Source organism: Vipera berus (genome assembly GCF_964194415.1).
Source record: "Vipera berus genome assembly, chromosome: Z".
NCBI lineage: Eukaryota > Metazoa > Chordata > Lepidosauria > Squamata > Viperidae > Vipera > Vipera berus.
Genome location: NC_138205.1, coordinates 15,326,680 through 15,350,488, shown reverse-complemented (window position 1 = coordinate 15,350,488; position 23,809 = coordinate 15,326,680). Strand labels below are relative to the sequence as shown.

The window sequence follows — 23,809 nt, the reverse complement described above, 5'->3', positions numbered from 1 at the left end:
AGAATTCCTGAGCCAGCCATGCTGAGGGGAAAGGGAGGTTTCCAAGCTGAGCCATGCTGGCTCAGGAATTCTGGGAGTTGAAGTCCACGAGTCATAAAAGAGCCGAGGTTGCCTACCCCTGGTATAGGCTATCTAACCAAGCAATTCAGAAATCTATTTCATTTATGTAGCTAGAAAATAGTCATTTCACACATTTATAATATAGAAACTGAAAGTTGTCTTTCTTATATAGATCTTATTTTTAATGGATATATAGCAATTTGGATATGTCATATTTTGGCATTTTACATGGGGACAGGGTTGTGATAATACAGGGATGACTTTGTTGTGAGGAAGAAAACTCAGATGGATCATTTTAACTTTTCGCTTGTACACTGTTCTAGCACTTCCTGCATCGTAATTATTAGTGCCTCTAAATTTGTCTGGTGAAGGGACAGTTGCCTATAAATGCACAGAGTTTCACATAAATCTAACATTTTCATTTTTCCTCATGAATGTTTTTAGTTGTTCGAGCAGTGATATTAACAGAAGGGTTTGGGACTGAAAGCCATGACTGATCCACCTCTCTTATCTATCAGAAGGGAAACAAATCTCCCCAAATTTCAATCTTTCTCCTTCTCTTTCTCTCTCTCATAGTATCTGCTTCGTTTTATCAGGGTTCGGAGATTAAATAGGGTCAGATCTTTGTAAAATTTGGATAGAAACCATTAACCATTAGATATGTCTAGGAAGTCATAAGACAAGCTCAGCTCAAAGGAGGTTACTTTTTTACTTCCCAAAATGCTGATATTTGAATGGGTGATTAATTATAAAACCCTTTTAAGGCTGAATGTGGCATTAGCAAACCTAAGAATTGTGCAGGTGTTCAGAGCACAGCTTCCTTGCAAAGTAATTTTTTGGGTTGGATCCACAAGTAGAACTTCAAGAGACTCCAAGGAAGAATTTCCTCCAGGGTTTTCCACACAAGCTGGTTTTCCTTTCGAACGGTGTGTGTGTGTAAATAAGTTATCTAAGGCAGTGCTTCCCAGCCTTCGCACCTTCAAGAAGTATGGACTTCATTTTGGGAGTTGGAAGTCCACACATCTCCAAGTTGCCATGGTTGAGAAACATTGATCTAAGGTGTCTGTATACATTGTACATAGAAAAGAGCTATGTCTATATAAAATTTCTGATGTCTTTTGACTTCAGTGGCAAAAAGGTCTTCATAAAAATAATAATAAAAACAAGTGAACAAGTAGCTTCTTGCAGCATTATTGTCAGTTTTATGGTGGGTGTATATTTTGTTTTGTTTAAAACATCTATATAGGATATATAGACAGATATAGAGAATGGATACAGCTCAGGGCAGATAAGCTGTTTATGCAGAAAGTTCCAGATTTAATCCTTGATAGCTTCAGTTCTCTCTTCCTGTGATTGTCAGAATATATTCACTTTTGATGGATAGCGGTAGCCCTTGACTTAACAATCATTTGTTTAGTGACCGAGGTTACAACAGCACTGAAAAAGTGATTTACGACCCGGTCCTCACACCTATGACTTGCAGCATCCCTAGTCAGATCAGAATCTGGTTGCTTGGTAACTGGCATAGGTTTACAATGGTTGGAGTGTCCCAGGGTTATGTGATTGCCATTTGAAATCTTCCCAGGTGGCTTCTGATTGGCAAAGTTAACGAGGGAAGCCTGATTTAACAGTTGCAGTGATTCACTTAACCACCATGGCAAAAAAGTGGTTGTAAAATTAGGTGCAACTCACTTAATAACCACCTTGCTTAGCAATGGAAATTCTGGTCGCGCTTGTGGTCATAAGCCGAGGACTACTGTCCATGCTTATCTTTCAGGCCTAACTGAAACTGGTAAGAATTGCCACATTCTTCTCTCTAAATATTGAGACTGTAAAATAGAATTTGAATTAGCAAGGTCTAAGTAGTTCTGGCCAGACCCCTGTAGAGATGTAACATGCATGGAAACACCTAACGAAGTGGGAGCCACTCCCCTGTACCCACCTTTTTCAAAGTTGGGACCATTAAAATGGGTGGACTTCAACTCCCAGAATTCCCCAACCAGTATGCTAATCCCATAAGACACCATAACTAGGAGATTCCCCACCCAGTTCCCTCTGATCATGTTTATTGATGCTATAATGCAACTACATAATAAGGAAATCGACTACTGTGGAATCGTGCAATAAGAAAATGGTGCCACTGTTTCATTAAACTTAGCAATTGAGTCTATTTAAAATAAACTACAGCAAGGCAGCCATTCCAGAGATAATTTGCTCGTTACACAGGAAATGATGCCGAATTAATCAGCAAACAGAATATAGACTTAACAGAGTTGGAAGGGATCTTAAAGGTCTTCTAGCCCAGGGGTAGGCAACCTTAGCTCTTTTATGACTCGTGGACTACAACTCCCAGAATTCCTGAGCTCAGGAATTCTGGGAGTTGAAGTCCACGAGTCATAAAAGAGCCAAGGTTGTCTACTCCAACCCTCTGCTTGAGCAGGAGATCCTATAGCATTCCAGACAAATGGATGTCCAATTTCTTTTTGAAAACCTCCAGTGATGGAGCATCCACAACTTCTGAAGGTAAGCTGTTCCACTGATTGTTCTCACTGACAGGAAATTTCTCCTTAGTTCCAGGTTGGATCTCTCTTTGGTAAGTTTCCACCAGTTACTTCTTGTCCTGCCCTCAGGTGCTTTGGAGAAGAGGTCGGCCCCTTCTTCTTTGTGACAGCCCCTCAAGAATCGAAAGACAGCCATCATGTCACCCCTAGTCCTCTTTGTTAGATTAGATGTACTTATTTCCCTTTACCATTCATTGCTTAGCCTCTAGTCTCCTAATCATTTTTGTTGCTTTTCTCTGACACTTCTGTAAAAAAATAACAACCCCTTGAAGTTAGCATATGCAGAAGGGTGTTGGTGAAAAGATCAATTCTCTTCAGTTAAAGTCCAAAACATATTTTATTTAACAAATATATATATATATATATATTGTTTTCATAAAATCTCAAAAAATGTGACATGTAGAGATACTGACTCATAGATCGCATAATAAGCACACAAAATCTAACGCAGAACAAGAGTTCATCTTCACAAAATTCCCCACCCCGAAACGGGAGGAATGCCTCATAAATGTATATAAGGAAATAATACTCTCCATTTTTACATGGAATGAAAATAAAACAAGTCCCAATTCATACCATAGCTTTCGACATGCCTGCTGAGGAACATCTACGCTTGAGGGAAGAGATCACAATGTAGATAGTTCAAAAATGAGGCAATGCTAACAATGACAAAACTTGGGGATATTAAAGAAAAAAAAAACAACGGATTTCTTTCTGTGTCCATCCTCAGAAAATTTGCTTTCAGCTGAGGTACTTCTGTTCTTCCTTTGCCCAGGGAAAGTGCAATAATAATAATTTTTAAAAAATAAGGATAACGTACCAGGAATTTATTTTCTTTGCATTCTGAGCAGAAGGGGAAAAAGATTAAGCATAAAAGAGGTTCCCTCATGGCTGTTGGATGAGTTAAGCCCCTTATCCCAAAAGATCAGTGTAATCAATGTATGCCAGCCTCTCTTCCACCACAGAGTCAACTGCTTTCCCCGTCTGAACTGATTACTCCTCGAAGCTGGGACCAGTCTGTGGTGTGACGGCGAACGGTTGGCTCCTCCGGAGAACTGGGCGAGTCTTGGGGCTTATTGTAAAGGCTCCAGACGTTACGACGCTTTGGACGGCCTGCATGGAGAGAAGAGAAGGGGAAAGTTTTCCAGATGCGCTTGGGCCGGCACCTCTATTGCAGCGGTCCCCCAACCTTTTGGGCACCAGGGGCTGCTTCCGTGAAGAGAGGTTTTTCTGAGAATCTGGGGTGTGTGTGTGGTTTTGTGTGCTGCCTGCATCCCACAGATGGGGCTATGTTTGTTTGCCCGGCCAGGTTTCTAGCGTGCCACAGCCTGGTGCCTGAAGACCCCTGCTCTGTTGCATGGAGTCTGGTGGGCATCTCTGGATTAGACTCACTCGCTCTCCGCCAGGCCTTAAAGGCCTCGAAAGACAGATCGAGGTTCTTCTAAGCAGCTTCCTTTATTGTTCCTCACTTCCAGAGAGGAATCTTGCCTAACTAAAACAGGCTATCAGCCCCATGAAGCATATACAGGCAATGGTCAATTTACAGCCATTTATTTAGTGACCGTTGTAAAGTTACTACGGGCACCGTAGAAAGTGACTTCGGACCAGTTTTCACACTTGCAGCCGTTGCAGCATCCCCACGGGTCACGTAATCAACATTCGGGCACGTGGCAACCGGCGTGTATTTGCACGGCCCCCAGGGTCTTGTGTTCACCATTCCCAGCCAGCTTCCAACAAGCAAAGTGAAAGAGGGGGAGAGGCCAGATTCACTTAAAAGATCGCACAATTCACGATTCACTTTAACTTTACCACCATGGGAAAAGAAGTTTGTAAAATCAGGCACAACTCACTGAATGCCTGAATAACGGAAATTTGGGGCACAAGTCCAGGACTATCCATACTCTGGGAACTATTAGGGAGCAGTTGTCTTCACCCTCTTTCCCCTCCCCCCAACTATATAATAAACTCCCCTGTCTTTTGTTCCATCTTTTGCACTCCCTCCTGGGCATCTGGGCTACAGTCTCTCACACTCTCCCAGTGTGAAGGGCCTCAATTCAACGTCGACCCAGGCAGGATCAGCCCTCCTCCCAGTGAGATGGTGGCCTGGATCCTGAGGGGCGGTAACAAGGTCCCAGAGGAAGAAAGCTGCAGGCCGTCTCCCTTTTAAGCTTGTCTGCTGCTTTCTGACACGTCGTCCTCGAGTTATGACCACAACGGAACCCAAAATGTTCTGGGAATGAGACAGCTGTTCGGTGAGTTTTGCTCCATTTTGCGACCTTTCCTGCCACAGTGGCTTAAGTGAAATTGCTGCAGTAACGTGGTCATTAAGGGAATCCGGCTCCCCCGTGGACTTGGTTTTGTCTAAAAGTCACAAAAGTGATCACATGACCCCGTGGGACGCTGCAACCGTCAAAAATTAATTAATTAATTTCCGGTTGCCAACGTCTGAATTTTGTTCACATGTCCACAGGGGTGGCACAACGGTCGTAAGTGTGAAAAATAGTCATAAGTCACTTTTTTTAGTGCCATTGGGACTTCGACTGGTCACTAAACGAGTGGTTGTAAGCCAAGAACTACTGATAGTGGGAGATGCTGCGGTATCATTGGTGTTCAAGAAAAAGTCAACGGTCAGTCCAGTCAGCCCTTTAGTCAGCAAATGGGAGTGGCACCAATGTGTTCTTCTCTATTGTTTACCTTAGTGCTTTACCTTATTTCACTTATACCAGGGGTAGGCAACCTTGGCTCTTTTAGGACTCGTGGACTTCAACTCCCAGAATTCCTGAGCCAGCCATGCTGAAGGGAAAGGGAAGTTTCCAAGCTGAGCCATGCTGGCTCAGGAATTCTGGGAGATGAAGTCTATGAGTCCTAAAAGAGCCAAGGTTGCCTACCCCTGACTTACACCCTCCAGTCCTCTTCCGTCTTGACCCTCTTTTTCCATCACACACAGTAGATAGTCCTTGACTTTAAACTATTCATTTAGTGAATGTTCAAAGTTACAACAGCACTGAAAGAAGTGACTCACGACTGGTCTTTGCACTTATGAACACTGCAGCATCCCCACAATTGCAGCATCTCAGGGTCATGTGATTACCATTTGCGACCTTCCTGGCTGGCTTCTGACAAAATCAATGAGCAGAAGCCTGATTCGCTTAGCAATGTGATTCACTTAACAACTGCAATGATTCGCTCAACAACTGAGGCAAAAAAGCTTGTAAAATCAGGTGCAACTCACTAACAATCAGCTTGCTTAGCAATGGAAGCGCTGGTCCCCAATTGTGGCCATAAATTGAGGACTACCTGTACATAGTTCCCTCTAAAAAACACCCTTAAAACCTCTTATGCTCTTTTGATTTCCTCTCCAATTTCACAACTTCTGAGGCTATTCATTCCACTGATTAATTGTTCTGGTTAGGAAATTTCTCCTTAGTTCTAGGCTGCTTCTCTCTTTCATTAGTTTCCTTACGTTACTTCTTGTCCTGCCTTCAGGTGCTTTGGAGAATAGGTTGACTCCCTCTTCTCTGTGGCAGCTCCTCAGATATTGGAAGACTGCTATCATGTCCCCCCTCGTCCTTCTCTTTATGAAACTAAACATACCCAATTCCAGCAACCGTTCCTTATATGTTTTAGCCTCCAGTCCCCTAATCATCTTTGTTGCTCTTCTCTGCACTCTTCTTACAGTCATTCCTTTGAGAAAGGTTTAATAAAAGGGGACCTTTTAGAAACAGTCCCCAAAACATCAGCATAATTATGCAAAAACGGGATGATCTGCACCTTTGGAGTTAAGAAATTGGAAAAAATAAGAACCAAACAAGCGCCTTGATCTCTGCATAAAAACAGGAACCCAATCAGTGTACCGTATTTTCCGGCGTATAAGACGACTTTTGAACCCCTGAAAATCTTCTCAAAAGTTGGGGGGTTGTCTTATACGCCCAGTCGCCTTATACGCCGGAAAATCAGTGGGTGGCGTCTGGCGGGAGCCGGCAGGGCAGTCCTGCGCACGCGCACACTCCCCGGCTGCTCCTTAGCAGCTGGGGAGTTCGCGCGTGTGCAGGACTGCCCTGCTGACTCCCGTCCGACGCTCTTCGCTCTTGAGGCAGCTGCTGCCTCAAGAGGGAAGAGCCGGCTCGCTCTTCCCTAAGAGCGTCGGACGGGAGCCAGCAGGGAAGTCCTGCGTGCATGTGCGTTTGCAGGACTTCCCTGCCGGCTCGCTCTTCCCTCGCGTCGGACGGGAGCCGGCAGGGCAGTCCTGCGCACGCGCGCACTCCCCGGCTGCTCCTTAGCAGCTGGGGAGTTTGCGCGTGTGCAGGACTGCCCTGCCGACTCCCGTCCGACGCTCTTCGCTCTTGAGGCAGCTGCTGCTGCCTCAAGAGGGAAGAGCCGGCTTGCTCTTCCCTAAGAGCGTCGGACGGGAGACAGCAGGGAAGTCCTGCTCCCGTCTGACGCTGCGCTTCCGCCGGGCGGTGCTGGCCGAGACGAGCCAGCAGGCAGCCGCCGTGAGCGCGGCGCTGAGGGGCAGCAGCCCCACGCGCAGCAGCAGCCGGCTCAGCAACAGGTCCGAGCGCAGGAGCCGCACCGCCAGGCTGCCCAGGAAAAGCAGCCACACCAAGAGGCTGCACGCCCAGTCCAGCTCCTCATGGGGCAGGGCGGGAAGCCGGTCGGGAAGAGGGACCGGGAGCCCGGGCCGAGCGCGCCTCGGCCGACGGTGAGAGGGAAGCGGGACATGAAAAAGAGGCTGCGGGCGGAGCTGCCCCGCCCTGCGCCGAATGGGAGAAGTTCAAGGCCTGGGGGGGGGAAAGCAGGAAGGGCGCCGGCCGTGGCGGGTGGCGGCTGCCCTCCGGCGCTGCCTGCCGCCCGGGAAACGCTGCGTCTCGGGGGCGAGCAGAAGCGCGGGAGCAGTGGGAGGGCCGGCGGGGCCAGTCGGGCCTTCGCCTCCTCTGCGACGGACAGGGAGGGCAGGGCATGTAAGTATTTTCCGGCGTATAAGACAAAAAACCTTGAAAAACTTCTTAAAAATAGGGGGTCGTCTTATACGCCGGGTCGTCTTATACGCCGGAAAATACGGTATTTAGATTGTGAATGGAATTGTACTGGTCACCATTTTCTGGGCTGCCATCTTGTGCAAGGGGTCTTCCCAAAGTTGGTTCCTGAAAGTTTCCAGCATCCTAATGAAGCACCTGGATTTTTAGATTAGCCAGCTCCTCCCCTCCACAGCCACTTTACCTTCTGTAGCAATAATATTTTTGATATCAAGAGAAGCCACTTCGGCTGCTTCTTCCCGCTTCTGCTTTACTGCTTTGCACTTGGCTAGAGATGGAGTTCCTGAGGAAAGAAAACAGAAAATAAAGAGACAATCGTGGACATGCAATATTCTGAAATGGCTGCCATTCTGGGACCCAAAATTGAAAGCCCAAAGAAACAGGAGAGCTGCTAACAGAAGTCCAAGAGTTTTAAAGGCTGCTAAGTAGGCAAAAATGCAATAGTTGTTCACTGTCACGGAGCACTAAGAAAAGGAGGTTACAAAATGGCCCAGTCACAAACATCCCCTCTCCCGATAAAAGGGGAAACTCTATCTCGCGTAGCAGATATGAGGCTAGGAATTAAAAAAAATAGACACTGGGAGGCTGTGAGTTCTAATCCCACCTTAGGCACAGAGCCAACCGGGCTACCTTGCGCCAGTCATTCTCTCTCAGCTCTAGGAAGGAGGCAATGGCAAGCCACTTCCGAAGTCACCAGGAGTCAACACTGACTCAAAGGCGTGCATGCAGACACACGCGTACACACAAATTATAGAGCCAGTTTGGTCTAGTGGTTGAGGCACTGGGCTAGAAAGCGGGAGACTGTGAGTTCAAGACCCGCCTTAGGCATGAAAGCCAGCTGGGTGACCTTAGGCCAGTCACTCTCTCTCCCACCTTGATTATTTTGATAAGCAGTGCAAGGCAGCAAAAATAGCTAAAACTCCTTCATCCTCCTGTTGTATTTCTCCCCACCACAACCGTGGGAGGTGAGTTGGCTGGGAGTCTGTGACTGGCTCAAAGTCATGCCTAAGGTGGGACTAGAACCCATTGCCTCCTGGTGATTGGCCCAAAGTCACCCAGTCGGCTTTCAGGCCTAACGCAGGACTAGAACTCACGTCTTCTGGTGATTGGCCCAAAGTCAACCAACTGGCTTTTATCCCTAAGGCAGGACTAGAACCCATTGCGTCCTGGTGATTGGTGCAAAGTCACCCAGTTGGCTTTCATGCCCCAGGCGGGACTAGAACCCATTGTCTCTCAGTGATTGGCCCAAAGTCACCCAACTGGCTTTTATCCCTAAGGCAGGACTAAAACCTATTGCATCCTGGTGATTGGTGCAAAGTCACCCAGCTGGCTTTCATGCCCCAGGCGGGACTAGAACCCATTGTCTCTCAGTGATTGGCCCAAAGTCACCCAACTGGCTTTTATCCCTAAGGCAGGACTAAAACCTATTGCATCCTGGTGATTGGTGCAAAGTCACCCAGCTGGCTTTCATGCCCCAGGCGGGACTAGAACCCATTGTCTCTCAGTGATTGGCCCAAAGTCACCCAACTGGCTTTTATCCCTAAGGCAGGACTAAAACCTATTGCATCCTGGTGATTGGTGCAAAGTCACCCAGTTGGCTTTCATGCCCCAGGCGGGACTAGAACTCATCGTCTCCCAGTTTCTAACCTGGGGCCTGGCTACGCCTTACATCACCTGCCACTGACCTTTTATGCCGAGACTTTCCAGCTCTTCTTTGAGAACCTCTATCTGAGCTTTGCGAGAGCGGCAACCTCCCAGGAGCTTTTTGTAATTCCGCCACACACCACATTCGCGAATGTAGCGTTTTAGTCGCTGGATGGAGGGATGTTCCTCATTCTTTCCAGAATGCTTATCCTACAGCAGATGAGATGGGTTAGCAATACAGCTCACACTAAGCTTTCCGTGAACAATCATGAACAGATCAGAGAAAGGCAACCTTTATTTTTTAAATCAGTACTGAAGTGTTTCGCAACCTTGGCAGCTTTAAGATGGATGGACTTCAACTCCCAGAATTCCTCAGCCAGCCATGCTTGTTGGGGAATTCTAGGAGCGGGTCCACCCATTTTAAAATTGCCAAGGTTGTGAAACACTGCTGTACAGGTAGTCCTTGACTTACAACGATTCGTATTGTGACTGACATTACAAAGGTCCTGAAAAAAGTGACTTATAACCATATTTCACACTTGTGACCATTGCACATCCCTATGGTCACGTGATCAAAATTCGGGTGCTTGGCTTGCTATTGGACAATAATCCACACTTGGTTAGAAAAAATGTTAAGAGAAACACATAGACTATAAACCTGAATATTTTTTTTACTAGGTATAACGCCAGAAAAACTTGATAAGCAGAGTACATATTTGATTCTACACGTGATAACAGAATTATATTTGCACAAATTGGAAGAACGAAGAAATACCACCAAAAGAAGAAATGATTAAAAAAATATTAGACTGTGCGGAAATGGACAGACTTACTTTAAGGTTGAAAGAAAAAGAAGAAACAGGATATTTTCAAACTTGGGACCTATTTTATCAATGGTTAGAGAAATGATTTAGGGATTAGGAATTTAATTTGTATTAGTGAATAAGATTCTCAGACAACACGTTTTTGTTCCAATAATTATTATTGAATTTTGTTTTTTTTAAAAAAAACCTTTATATATAGATAAAAAAAACTCAGGTGCTTGGCAACTGGCATGTATTTATGACAGTTGCAGTGTCCCGGGGTCACGTGATCACCTTTTATGATCTTCCGACAAGCAAAGTCAGTGGGGAAGCCTGTGAATGTGCTGTGACTGCATTTCCCAAAATTTCCTACCAGAAAGCAGCCATTCAGCAAACTTCCTTAGAATTCTGGAACTGGAGACCTGATACATTTGACAGGGCCCAGGTTGAGGAGGGCTGTGCCAAATTTGGTATGAGAATTCCCCCCACCCCCTCCGTCCCAGGAATAAGGACCAGTTTGCGTAATTTGGCTAAGTGGCTATCAGAATGTGGGTGAATGGCTTGAAGAGCAAAGAATGGGATACTGGTGAGAAACCTCATCAAAGATGTGGACTGTGTTGTCTGAAATGTGTGGAATTGCTACACAATACAAAGTTGTGCCACCACAAGCCTTGCGGTGAAGCTAGCCCTCGACTTATGAACACAAATTGACCCTAACATTTCTGTGGCCGAGACATTTGTTAAGGGAGTTTCCCCCATTTTACCTTTGCTTGCCACGGCTGTTAAGTGAGTCCCTGCAGTTGTTAAGTGGATCTGGTTTCCCCATGGACTTGGCTTGTCAGGTGACAAAAGAGGGATCACATGACCTTGGGACGCAGCAACGGCCGTAGGTATGAGCCAGTTGCCAAGCATCTGTATTGTGGTAATGTGACCGCGGGGATGCTGCAACGATCCCAAGTATGAAAAATGGCTGTAAGTCATCGACTTTGGTCACTAAAGGAACAGCTGTAAGTAGAAGACTACCTGTATAGATAATCCTTGACTTAAAACCACAATCGGATCCAGAATTTCCATTGCATTCCAATTCAGTTGTTAACTGAATTGTGCCCTATTTTGCATCCTTTTGTGAATTACACGCATTAAGTGACTGCGGCTTCTCCCATTGACCTTGCTCAGGGGTCCTCAAACTTGGCCACTTTTAAGACTTGTGGACTCCAACTCCCAGAATTCCCCAGTAGAGTACCTGGCTGGGGAATTCTGGGAGTTGAAGTCCACAAGTCTTACAAGTGGCCAGGTTTGAGGATCCCTGACCTTGCTTGTCAAAAATCCCCTCGGAAGGTTGCAAACGGCAATCAGATGACCTCAGGACGTTGCCAAAATGGTAAATACATGCTGGTTGCCAAGTGCTCCAATTTTGTTCACACGACTGTAGGGGTGTGTGTGCTGCGACGGTTATAAGTGTGAGGATTGGTCATAAGTCACTTTTTTCAGTGCCGCTGTAATTTCAAATGGTCACTAGGTGAACAGCTGTTAAGTCACGGACTACCTGTAAGAAAACACACACCTTTCTGAAGCCCCTGTGCGGATGTCCCTTACCTTTCCAAGATGGTGAGAAGAGGTGGGCTCATCCTCTTCTGAGCTGGATTCTTCCCCCTCTTTCTCCTTGGCAGCACTCCTCCTTTTGAGCTTTTTCGTTCTTCTCTGCTGCTGGCTTTGGATTTTTGTCTTTCCCCCAGACTCACTTCCTGAATCCTCAGAACCAAGCACGGTGGTTTTTTTACCGATGCTCTTTTTCTGTGACTTTGGCGCTCCTCTCTTCTTCAGCTTCTCCTCCCCTTGACTCGAGTCACACCCAGAGACGTGGTTGCTCTCCTTTTTCCACGTCCCCCTCGGATCTCCATCCTTGCTTCCGTCTGACTCACTTTCTGACGAGTGACTTATCAGAGCCGCCTTCCTAGGCTGGCCTTGGCTGGTCTCGCTTGGAGTTCCTCTCTTCTTCAGCTTCTCCTCCCCTTGACTCGAGTCACACCCAGAGATGTGGTCGCTCTCCTTTTTCCGCGTCCCCCTCAGATCTCCATCCTTGCTTTTGTCTGACTCACTTTCTGACGAGTGACTTATTAGAGCCCCCTTGCTAGGCTGGCCTTGGTTCGTCTGGCTTTGTGATTCCCCTGCACTGCTGGTGGGCTCCTGCACCCGCTTCTTCTCCTCTTCTGAGCTCTTATGCTCCTCCGACCCGCTTTCAGATTCCTCACTTGTGAACTCCTGAATCCTTTGCGTCGTCTTCATCTCTTCCTCCGGTTTCTTCCTGCTCGAGTCTTCCCTCTGCATCTTCTTGCACCCCGCTCTCTCTTTAGGCTGCCTCTTGGGTTTGGAGGGATGCTGGCTCCCTCTTTCTCCCCTGGCCCTCTTTGCTCCTACCTTCCTCACTAGACTTTGACCTGCAGAATCCTCAGAATTGCTTCCGGAATCCTCTATAACTCTACTCTTCCTTCTGCATTGGCTGCCTGCCATCTTCTTCTGCAACTCGCCTTTTTTATCGGAATCACTTCCTGAGGCATCCTCACTCTCGTCCCCCTTCGAACCCCTCTGGGTTCCCAGCCCTATCCTCCCCTGGGCTTTGTTAGTACTAAACGACTTCTTCTCTTCGCTCTCCCATTCGCTCCATTCTCTTTTCTTTTCAGAGATCTCTTCTACCTCAGAGAGATCACTTCCTCCCTCTGATTGGCTCTTTTCCTCCCTTTGCTTACTCATCGTCCTATTTTTTGCTTTGCCTTTGGGGTCAGTAGCTTTAGACCCCCTGTCCGCCTTTTTCTGGATGTCTCTTTGCTTCAAGCTGTTCCCTTTTGTGACCTTCCTGGGTCCTTCGACCTCTTCTTCCAGGTCGCTCTGTCCCGTGTCGGAGGCCTCCTCAGATTCACTCACCACCCTTTTCTGCGAGCCCCTGTTCTCCTGGCCCTTGGGTGATTTGCTGCCTCGTCCTCTCTCCGCTCTTGCCTCTTGAAGGGATGGCTTTCTTTTGCTCTTTGTAGTTTCCACATCGCTTTCAGACTGAGCACTGTGGTCTCCAGCTCCGGAGTCTTCTTGGTCGGAAGAATCCGAGAAGTTCCTGAGAAGTTTTGGACTCCCGTGGCATGGCCTCTTCTTGGAATCAATCCCAGAATCCTTTTCATCAGAACTGATTCCTGAGAGACAAAATGAAAGTGACAAACAGAAATCAGGTTGGGGAAGGGCAACTGTTACTCTTGCTGTATACCTGGCAAGGATTATTCGAGACAGCTGGCTCAAGATAACAACTTTATTCGTGAGGAACCGGCGGTTGCGCCTGCGCACGGCCGTCGGCAGCTTTTGACAGCTGTCAAAAGCTGCCATTTGTTCCCGATTGGTTTTACCTCATAACTCTTTACATAACCATTAACCACACATTAATACATAACAGTAATACATAACAACTCTAAAGTAGGAGAGCCCAACCTGAAGTCCTGAATCTCCCAAGAGATCCCAAAGCCTTGGACGCCGCCATCTGGAGAGCACCCAAAGTTGCCATTTTAATGTGACAGAAAGGGATATTGAGAACATGGGGAATAAATTCTTTTCCCCCTCAATTGTCTCAATGTTGAGCACTAGTTTGGCCTAGTGTAGAGGTGGGGAACTATGGCCTCTTTATGATTCGTGGACTTCAACTCCCAGGGCTCAGGAATTCTGGGAGTTGACGTCCACAAGTCATAAAAGGGGCCTTTGTTCCCCACCCCTGGTCTAGTGGTTAAGGCAGTAGAGTAGAAAGCAGAGACCATGAGTTCAAGTCCTGAGTTGGCCATGAAAGCCGGTTGGGTGTCTTTGGGCCAATCGCCAGAAGACTGAGAGTTCTAGTCCCACCTTAACCATAAAAGCTGGGTGACTCTGGGCCAATCACTCTATCTCAGCCCAATGCACCTGTTATTGTGGGGAAACTAGGAAGAGGAAGGTTTATTAATATGTTCTGAGTTAATTGTAAAGATAATAAAGGCAGGATACCAATAAATAATATAACAAAATATCCCCCCCTTTTTTTTAATCCTAGGTTTGCCCACTTCTGGGGTTCATTCTTTGGAATTCCAGCTAAGGCTGAAAAAAAGTTGCACATCCTTATGAATTTGTTGGGTTACTTGTGGCAAATAATCCAATTGTTATTAGGCAGGCAGGCAAAGATTTTCAATTTCAGAAGCTCAGCTCCAAAGTAAACACATAGCCTATACAATGCTGCTTTCCTATCATTATGATTGGTCACTTATTTACCTACCCATAACCACTGTAGCCTACTTTTCATTATTTTCACCATTTCTGTTTCACTTCTAAAATTGCAAAGCACGTACAAAAAACTTCTAAGAACAAAGAGGAAATGGAAAAGCCAGCAGGTTAAAAAAAAGAGTACGATGGAATCAATGCAAGAATAGCAACAGGGATAACAGAAAAGCAAAGACAATAATTTATGAGAAGGGCGGAAGAAAGCAGCGGATTTGACCAACATCCAGTCACCAGCCCTTCCCAATCAAGTGTTCTGGGTGTATATTGAAGTGAACTCCCAGAATGCAATGCTCAGCCAGCAGGGGTAGGATACCTGTACCCCTCCAGATTTTCTTTAAATTCCAGAAAGCATAATCAAAATTCAAGGCTTTCAGGATTGTTGGTCCAACATAATTGGAGGAAAACAGTTGGCCCATCTCTGGATTCAATGCAGCCTGACATTTGCTGAATGGAAGCCTGTATAGAAGAGGCTCATTTGTAGCAGATGGAGAAAGATGATAAAAGAAGCAAATGGGGTGGTACTATATTGATTCAAAATGCAAATGAGGATGGTTTTATATCACAGCCTCACGGCATTGATTTAGAACAGGCATGTCCAACTGCCGGCCCGTGGGCCGGATGTGTCACGCCTAAACTGCGCCCACCCCATTGCCGGCCATGGGGAAAAAGTCACGTGACGTCGTGAGTTTTGACATGCCTGATTTTAGAAGATCAGCGTTGCAGGACAAACTTTAGTTCACATGCATCTCTCTGGATTAGGCAGAAATACTCTGCCTAAAGAACAAAACAAAAAAGCAAACCACCTTTGCCCTCACTTCCTGGCTTGCCCTGGACAGAGGTGAAGGGTTTTGGACATATATACTCAACTCGCTCACGGATTCACCCTGCTATCTGGGTTTACACTGCACAACGACTCATAAGCAAAGGGCTAGATTAATACAGGTAGTCCTCAACTTACAATTTGCTTAGTGACTGTTTGAAGTCACACCACTGAAAAAAGTGACTTACGACCGTTTTTCACACATACAACCGTTGCAGCATCTCCGAAGTCACGTGATCAAAATTCAGACGCTTGACAACTGGCTCATGTTTATGACGGTTGCAGTGTCCCATCATCCCCTTTTGTGACCTTTCTGACGAGCAAAGTCAGCACGGGAAGCCAAATTCAACCCAACAACCATCTTACCAACTGCGGCGATTCACTTCACGTGTGGGGCAAGAAAGGTCGTAAAATGAGGCAAAACTCACTTAACAAATGTCTCGCGTAGCAACAGAAATGCTGGGCTCGATTGTGGTTTAAGCCGAGGACGACCTGCCTATCACGTTAAACTGTAAGAAAGCCAAACAAAGTTAAAACGAAGCAAAGGCAACATTCCAATTACCTGGAAACTAGCTATAAACTATGGAGGGCTTTTTAAAAATATATATATTGTCGTACTTTTAAACATGTAATCTAAAAGACGTACACATATGCTTTCTGTGAAATTTTTATGAAATGTAGAATCAAATTTGTATGGGTAGTGATCAGATACAGGCGGGTGGGGGCAGGGTGGAGTGATCCTGCAGTTAGTCGTCAGGTGAGAGGATTGCCAAATTTTGCTTTGACTTTGGGGGTACTGCAGCGGTCGTAAGTTTGGCTACAGGTCCTGTCCCTTCATTCAACAGTGCTGCAATTTCGCACGGTCGCTGAACAAATGGCTATAACAGTGATGGCAAACCTTTTAGAGACCGAGTGCCCGAACTGCAACCCAAACCCCACTTATGTATCATCGGGTGCTGGGTGGGCGTGGCCCATTGGGTGGGCGTGGCTACGGTGGTAACGGCAGACTAGGTGGGACTAAAAAATTCAATCCATCAATTCCAATTTTTAATTTTAATTTACTGTACAGAGACCTTTAAGTTTTGTTGTTGTTAGCCGCCCTGAGTCCCCCGGGAGATAGGGCGAGATATAAGTCCCATTAATAAATAAACTTTGCGAGATTTCCCCCCCCCCCCGCGAGAAGTTGAAATTGATTGATTGAACCTTTTTTTTGCACATGGTGGCAGAGGCCTAAAGTGAAAAGGTTTTCTAAAACCCAACTGAACGCCTAGGACTGGGGCGATGGCCTGCGGGCCCACAGAGAGGGCTCTGCGTGCCACCTGTGGCACCCGTGCCATAGGTTCGCCACCACGGGGCTATAAGGACTATCTGTATTCAGGGACCCCCATTATTTTGGAAAAACCTTATTATAGATTTCACATTCTTGTGTGTCTAACTAAACACGGTACAAGTAACCCTCAACTTACAGCCACAGTTGAACCCAGAATTTCTATTGCTAAACAAGACACTGAGTTTTGCTCCACTCTTGCCACAGTTCTTAAGTGAATCACTGCAGTTGTTAAGTTAGCAAAATGGTTGAAAGGTGAATTTGGCTTCCTCATTTGACTTTGCTTATCAGAAGATCACAACAGGGGATCACACATGACTTCAGGACACTGCAACTGCCATAAATATATGCCAGTTAGTAACAGTCTGAATTTTGATCACGTGACCATGGGGATGCTGCAATAGTTTTAATTATGAAAAATTTCACTTTTTTCAAGTGCTGTTTCAAATGGTCACTAAATGAATGGTTGTAAGTCAAGGATTATCTGTAATCAAGATTGATTAGTATTTCCTTTTTTAGAATCACCTGATGTTTTAGGACAGGGTTGTCAAACTGCCGGCCCGTGGGCTGGACACGCGAGTTGTGTTGGGAGTCTCCCGATACTCCCATGCTACACCTTTGCTCCGCGAGCTGCATTGGCTGCCGGTTGTCCTCTGGGTGAGATTCAAGGTGTTGGTAATGACTTACAAAGCCCTACATGGCATGGGTCCGGATTACCTACGGCAACACCTGCGGCCGGCGTCAACCTCCCTCCGTCCAGTGCGCTCCCACAGAGTGGGCCTCCTCAGGGTGCCTCCGATCAAAGAATGTCGATTGGTGGCCCCTAGGGGGAGGGCGTTCTCTGTGGGCGCGCCAGACCTGTGGAACCGCTTGCCGGTCGAGCTCCGGATGGCCCCCGACCTTCGCTCCTTCCGGCGGGATCTAAAAACTTATTTATTTGAGCAATCCGGCCTGGTTTGATGGGTTAAGGGCTGGGCTTTTAATATGGTTTTAATTACTGTTCATATCGGGCATAATATTTAATTGTTTTTTAACTTTTGTACTTCGTTTTTAATATTTATTGCCCTGTACACTGCCCTGAGTCCTTCGGGAGAAGGGCGGTATAAAAATTTAATAAATATAAATATATATAAATATATCTGGAAGCCGCACCCACCCCATTGCTGGCAATGGCATGACGTTGCAAGTTTGACATGTCTGTTTTAGGGCTTTCCCCCACTTAGCTGTTACTCTCCACTCCATCAATTCTGTATGGAATCTGATCTCTAGAAGCCTGAAAAAGTCTTACAGCACTTTTTGCCCACAGGATCTTTATGAAGCCAGAAAAAAATCTTGCCTCCTATTATTCACGGTTAGGTTTATACTAAAGTTGTGGGAATTGTTTAAATTGTTTATTACTTTGTAGTACAAAAAGTCTTACAGCTATTATTATCTTGATTTATATGTACTGCACTTAGTCATAAACACAGATTAAATATTACTACCGTTGTTACTAAGCAAACTTAACATGTTGTATGTATATATGTATGGAGCCATTGTTTTAAAGTTCCCGGTGAATTATTGTATGTACTACAAATCCACAGAAAGTTGCTTGTTTTTTTTTCTTCATTTCCTGGTCCTTTTAAGCATGCCTTCTGAAGAACATATGCTTTTGGTAAAAATCCCAAGAAATTATAAATCAGCTCTTTCTCACAGAAAAATAAACCTGTCACGATCTATCATCAAAATATTATTATGGAGAGAGCCTCAAAGGAGGTCAACTCTCAGTAGGGAGGACAATTTTCAGGGAAAGTATGGAAAACCAATTGCTGCTTTACTAAAAGAGTTGTTTTTCTTCCATTTATAATGGATTTTTAAAAGTAAATTGAGGGTTATTCTAGTTAAGTGTAGAACATTAATGCCATGCTATTGTCTATAGGAGCCTTGGTGGAGCAGTGGGCTAATGCCTCCTTAACTAACACCAGCTGCCTGCAATTGGTGCAGGTTCGAGTCCCACCAGGCTCAAGGTTGACTCAGCCTTCCATCCTTCCAAGGTAGGTAAAATGAGGACCCAGATTGTTGGGGGCAATAAGCTGACTTTGTAAAAAAATGCCGCTGCCCCCCCCCAAAAGCCCTAATAAGCAGGCATATACATAGAACAGACATGTCAAACACAAGGCCCGGGGGCCGAATCCGGCCCGCGAAGTGGTTTCATGTGGCCCGCGAAGCCATCCTGGAAACAGTGAGGGAACGGCCCCCACTGCCTTGGCCCTGGCCCAGAGACCCTCCTTCTGCCAGAGACCCTCAGATCTGTCCCACTCCTGCCCAGGCCCCCATAGGCACCCTTGATGCGAACGATGTAGAACTGGCCATGCCCACCCAGTAGGCCATACACACTCTAGCCACGCCCACCCAGTAGGCCACGCTCACCCAGGCCGTACCCACCCGGCCCCGAGGGCAACCACAATGCTGATGCGGCCCTCAATGAAATTGAGTTTGACACCCCTGACATAGAATGAAGGCTATTGCTAAGCACATTGATTTGTGCTTCTTAGATTGTAAGCTGCCCTGAGTCTTCGGAGAAGGGCGGGATATAAATGGGATTTAAAAAAAAAAACTTGGTAAGTTAAGAAATTTCAGATAGTTTGTTGATGGATGTGGAAATCCCAGGGTAGATATAAATGGCATAAAGAAATTAAAGCATACAGTTCTTTCACCCTGAACTGCGCTCTTCAGAAAGCAGCAATTTCATTGCAAAAATGACCTATTATTTTTGAATACTCAGAAAGCCAGTATACTGCAGATTCCGATTATGCCTTTATAATGGGCAGACCCAAATCCTCTCTCAGTCCAACCCACCTTACAGGGGTTAGTTGTGGGGATAAAATTAGAGGTGGTCTCCATTTATGGCACCTGGGCTGTTAAGAGCTGAAACAGACTATAAATGCAATGAGTAAATAATAATAAATAACCCAATCTAGCACCACACAGTAGTCAATAAGTCTTTACAAAAGTATGTATGGCTGGAATGGGATGGCCCTGGTCTATTGCCACTTACCCAGCAGCCAGAATTTTGCATACTGGTGGTAATGCCTTGGTGGAGCAGTGGGCTAATGCCTCCTTAAGTAACACCAGCTGCCTGCAATTAGTGCAGGTTCGCATCCCACCAGGCTCAAGGTTGACTCAGCCTTCCATCCTTCCAAGGTACGTAGGTAAAATGAGGACCCAGATTGTTGGGGGCAATAAGCTGACTTTGTAATAATGCCGCTTGGGGCCCCCCGAAAGCCCTAATAAGCAGGCACATACATAGAATGAAGGCTATTGCTAAGCACATTGATTTGTGCTTTAAATTGTAAGCCCCCGTGAGTCTTCGGAGATGGGCGGGATATAAATGGGATTAAAAAAAAAAGCAGTAAGTATCATAGAATCCCCAAGGCTAATAGTCTGGTTCTCTATGAATCTATTTCTGCATTAAAATCATCTGAATTGGCAGTCGTCACCATCTCTGATAGTAGCAAATTAACCATTCAATAAAGTTCTTTTATTAGTCCTAGATTCCCCTTGATGGAATTTTAGTGGATAACCTGAGCTCTAGTGAAGAGAGAAAAAAAATCTACATGTTCCACACCATGCATGATACCATATATCTCTGGTGTTTCTCTTCATTTCCCTTCAGTGTAAGAGGCCAAAGCCTCAAAACTGTGGTGGTCCTTCCTTATGGGGAAGTCCCTGCAGCCTGTAATCTTTTCTGTACCTTTTCATTACACCAGATATCACGGTAGATTTCTTCACAGCTGCAGAAAAAGATAGGAAAGCCACTTTTCACGAACATTTACCAAAATTTGAAAATAACTTTAAAGCCCAGTTTATATTTAGGCTTCTACCAGTTCAGAAAATATTTGGTATACTAGATAGCAGGTGCTAAGCACCATCACATAAAAATACAATTACCTAACTTCTTTTCAATCTTTTGCTTTTTATGCTCCTGTTCGTTTTTAATTTCTTCCTCCGAACTATGAGAGATATGAAGGGGTCTCTTGCGGTCTCCAGATTTGAAGGAATCCTGGGCTTCAGTCCTCAATTCTACATTGCTTGGGGGTTGATCAACCTGTGATGCATAACATTAAAAAAGGTTATAAACACATAGATCCATTTCATTCTTTACCAAGGTATAACACGTATGTTTTCTCCTCTCCTAAAATCAGCACCTTCATCTGCACCAGTTCTTCCTCCACCAGTTGTTTTAGCTGCTCCTTCTCCTGTTTAGATAGATTTTCCAGCCCAACATGGTCAAGATACTTCTTTCGAATGATGGCATGAGTGAGGATGCTGCAACAGACCATGATAACGTCAGACAGTATCTGCTAAGCAACCACACAATATTTGTTTATATGGTATGTATGAAGAAGAACCAGGATGGGGAATCTGTGGTCCTCCAGAAATTGACTTTTCCAGCTGCCCATAATATTGGATAAGGGGAGATGGAGTTCTGAATATCTATAGGCCACAAGCTGGGTCTCACCCAAATTTCTATCTATAGGCATATCCACCCAAATACTTATCTATAGGCCACAATATGGGCCCCACCCAAATCTGTCCTCTAAAGTCCTGGATTTTTTTAAGCCACAATCTCCCGCATCTGCTCTTCTATTTAAGCTTACTCTTCAGAGATGCAATTCTTTGGTTCTCCCTTTGTAAATTACCCCGGGGAAATTTACATGCTGAGGACTGTACAATTCTGGAACCAATGTTGTCATCCAGGGATCACAATTTTACCCCAGGAGATTATGCTGAGAACATCTTCCAATCTAAGTCTTTTTCCTACCAACATGCTGGTGGGTTTTTAATTTTTCATCATGCTTAAGGTGATACTCATCTTCAGCACTCGTTGCCAAAAGGTTTATTTTTATTTAATCTGTATCCTTTTATTACTATTTTTACAAATAGCTCAAGGTGGCAAATATATCCAACACAAGTTCCTCCTCCCACTAACAACAATCCTGTGAGGTGGGTTGGGGAGAGAAAAAGTGGCCGGCTCAGTCACCCAGCTGGCTTTCACGGCTAAGGCAGAATTTGAACTCAGGGTCTCCTGCTTTCTAGCCTGGTGCCTTAATTACTAACTAGACCAGGGGTAGGCAACCTCGGCTCTTTTATGACTCATGGACTTCAACTCCCAGAATTCCATAGCTGACTCAGGAATTCTGGGAGTTGAAGTCCATGAGTCATAAAAGAGCCGAGGTTGCCTACCCCTGAACTAGACCAACCACGATGATGGAGTCAAGACCTGAAAAATCGCCAACTACTTCTGCTTCTGCCACTCGGCATCCTCCAGCCATACGGGACGCTACACCACCCATAATTCTCAGCCGGCAAGGATGGGATTGCGGGCTAGCCTGCAGGGGCAAACGATTCTAATGGTATTGCATTCTGCAAAGGAGCCATCAATCTCGGTTAAGCACGCTTCAGTTCCCTCCCTTCCTTTGCCCCAAGGACCACGCGGAGTCTGAACCGCACCTGAGATCAGGGCTTCCCTGGAAAAGCCTGGAGACAAAATCCCGCATCCTTTGCGGCTGCCCAGTAGCGCCTCCTGCCATCCTTTCCCGCCAAATGGCACCTCCGAGCCAACGTAGCCCTTCCCTCTGCGACGTCTCATAGCAATTGTAGTCCAAACCGTGCGTAAAGAGGCGTAGCCGGCAAAGGCAACAAACGGAACGCGCATGACCGAGGCTCTTTACCCCACGGCCTCATGGGAAATCATCTATGAGCCAATGACGATGGAAGGCCTGACCTGCAGATTTCTTGGGAAGTGTAGTTTTTCCTTTGGGAAACGCTGCAGAGTCCTCCTGCTTGCTGGGTCTTTCCGAAGCTCGCCCCCTTGGGCAATCGGTTCTGCAAATAAAAATTGAAGTTAAAGAAAAGAAAGAGGCGATTGGCTAAACTTTCATTTATTTCCGTGGTTTATTACTTGACAAACCACAGTAGAATCTGTAATCCTAGTAGAATGAGCTGGATTTTACCCCAAACGTCATTGCAGCAATCAAGTGCTTCGTTCATTTCCTATCTGGAGAATGGATTCCAAAGGAAAATGAAAAATGTCCGTTTTTCTTGACCTCTCAGGGGCCTATGATAGTGTCTGGAGAGAAGGACGGCTCCTCAAACTAATTAGTTATATCTTGTAACACCATTACATTGATTGACAACATGCTATCATTAACAGATTATTTCAAGTTTTTACAGAATACAATGGATGCGGACAAGTTGAATAATGAACTACCACAAGAATCAATGCTATCCCCTCCTCTTTTTAACTTGTACATCCATGAGCTGCCTGAAACCGTTTCTCCGAAATTTATTTACGCCGATGATATCAATCTCACAGTCCAAAAAACCCCCAACTTCAGTGATGCAGAGGAATCCCCTCAAGGTTTTCAGAAACTGGATGAGTACTTCAAAAAATGGCGCCTCCAGATGGTTGATGTCCAACTTTCCCAGACAATGCATATCATCTCTGGCATGTTGCATCCCACTTTTGTGCATTGGTTACCAGTACTCAGCAACATCATACCACTCTGCATTGAAGACAAGAAGTTCCCATTTGGCTATGGTCAAGGATGCTGAACAATAAGGCCCACTCTATTCACCAGAACAATTTACAGCCCATCACAAGATTGATATCCCAAAGGCCAGCTTGGAAAACAGCTATACAGTTAACATTTACCCAGTTTATTTATTTATTTATTTATTTTTGGGACTTATATGCCGCCCTATCTCCCGAAGGACTCAGGGCGGCTGGAGAATGCCTAGAGAGAGGAATGGTCCAAGATACCTTGTTGTGGCCTGACCATTAGTGATCCCTCTACCAAACCAGTTAGTTTTGATCTCGCTTTTTCTGGTCGAAATTGGTCAGAATTAGATGTGACACTGGAAGAAGTGCCTCTGCCCTGTATCAGTGGGGATGGAAAGATTCCCTTTGTTGCAGTCACGGTGCTGATATCCCAACTATTAAATATATTGTGCAAGATTGCCTACCACATATGTTCTCTGATTCCCTAGAGATCTACATGAAGCAATGCCAGAGGCGATTGCCTGAATAGCTGACTTGGATATCCAGTTATGAGGCCACTGCCATGTTATTAAAAGTTTTCTTTTAGTAACATGGGCTGTATATGTTTATTTCTATCATGTTATCATATGGCAAATAGTAAGAAATTACTTGATACTTTCTATCTGATTTGTTAGCATTGTGAGTTTTTTAAAAATAATGTGATTTATTACTGCATTATGATAGTGTTTTCTTA

At 45.4% G+C, this 23,809-nt stretch overlaps 1 protein-coding gene across 3 annotated transcripts; it reads right to left on the bottom strand.

The window, feature by feature from the left end:
- Positions 1–2,939: 2,939 nt before the first annotated feature.
- LOC308677732 (uncharacterized protein) lies at positions 2,940–22,204 on the bottom strand. 3 transcript variants are annotated; one of them, XM_081344384.1, is made up of 8 exons: positions 22,026–22,204; positions 20,720–20,840; positions 20,463–20,619; positions 11,701–13,286; positions 9,343–9,511; positions 7,842–7,940; positions 6,216–6,305; positions 2,940–3,734 (listed from the first exon to the last, which is right to left on the bottom strand). In XM_081344384.1, exons 1-8 carry the CDS (start codon positions 22,103–22,105, stop codon positions 3,589–3,591), a joined length of 2,448 nt encoding a protein of 815 aa, XP_081200510.1. In that variant the 5' UTR covers positions 22,106–22,204; the 3' UTR covers positions 2,940–3,588. The 3 variants fall into 3 exon arrangements, with proteins under 3 accessions (XP_081200510.1, XP_081200511.1, XP_081200512.1); XM_081344385.1 differs by lacking the exon at positions 6,216–6,305; XM_081344386.1 differs by lacking the exon at positions 2,940–3,734 and having other exon boundaries at positions 6,293–6,392.
- Between the last annotated feature and the right edge of the window lie 1,605 nt (positions 22,205–23,809).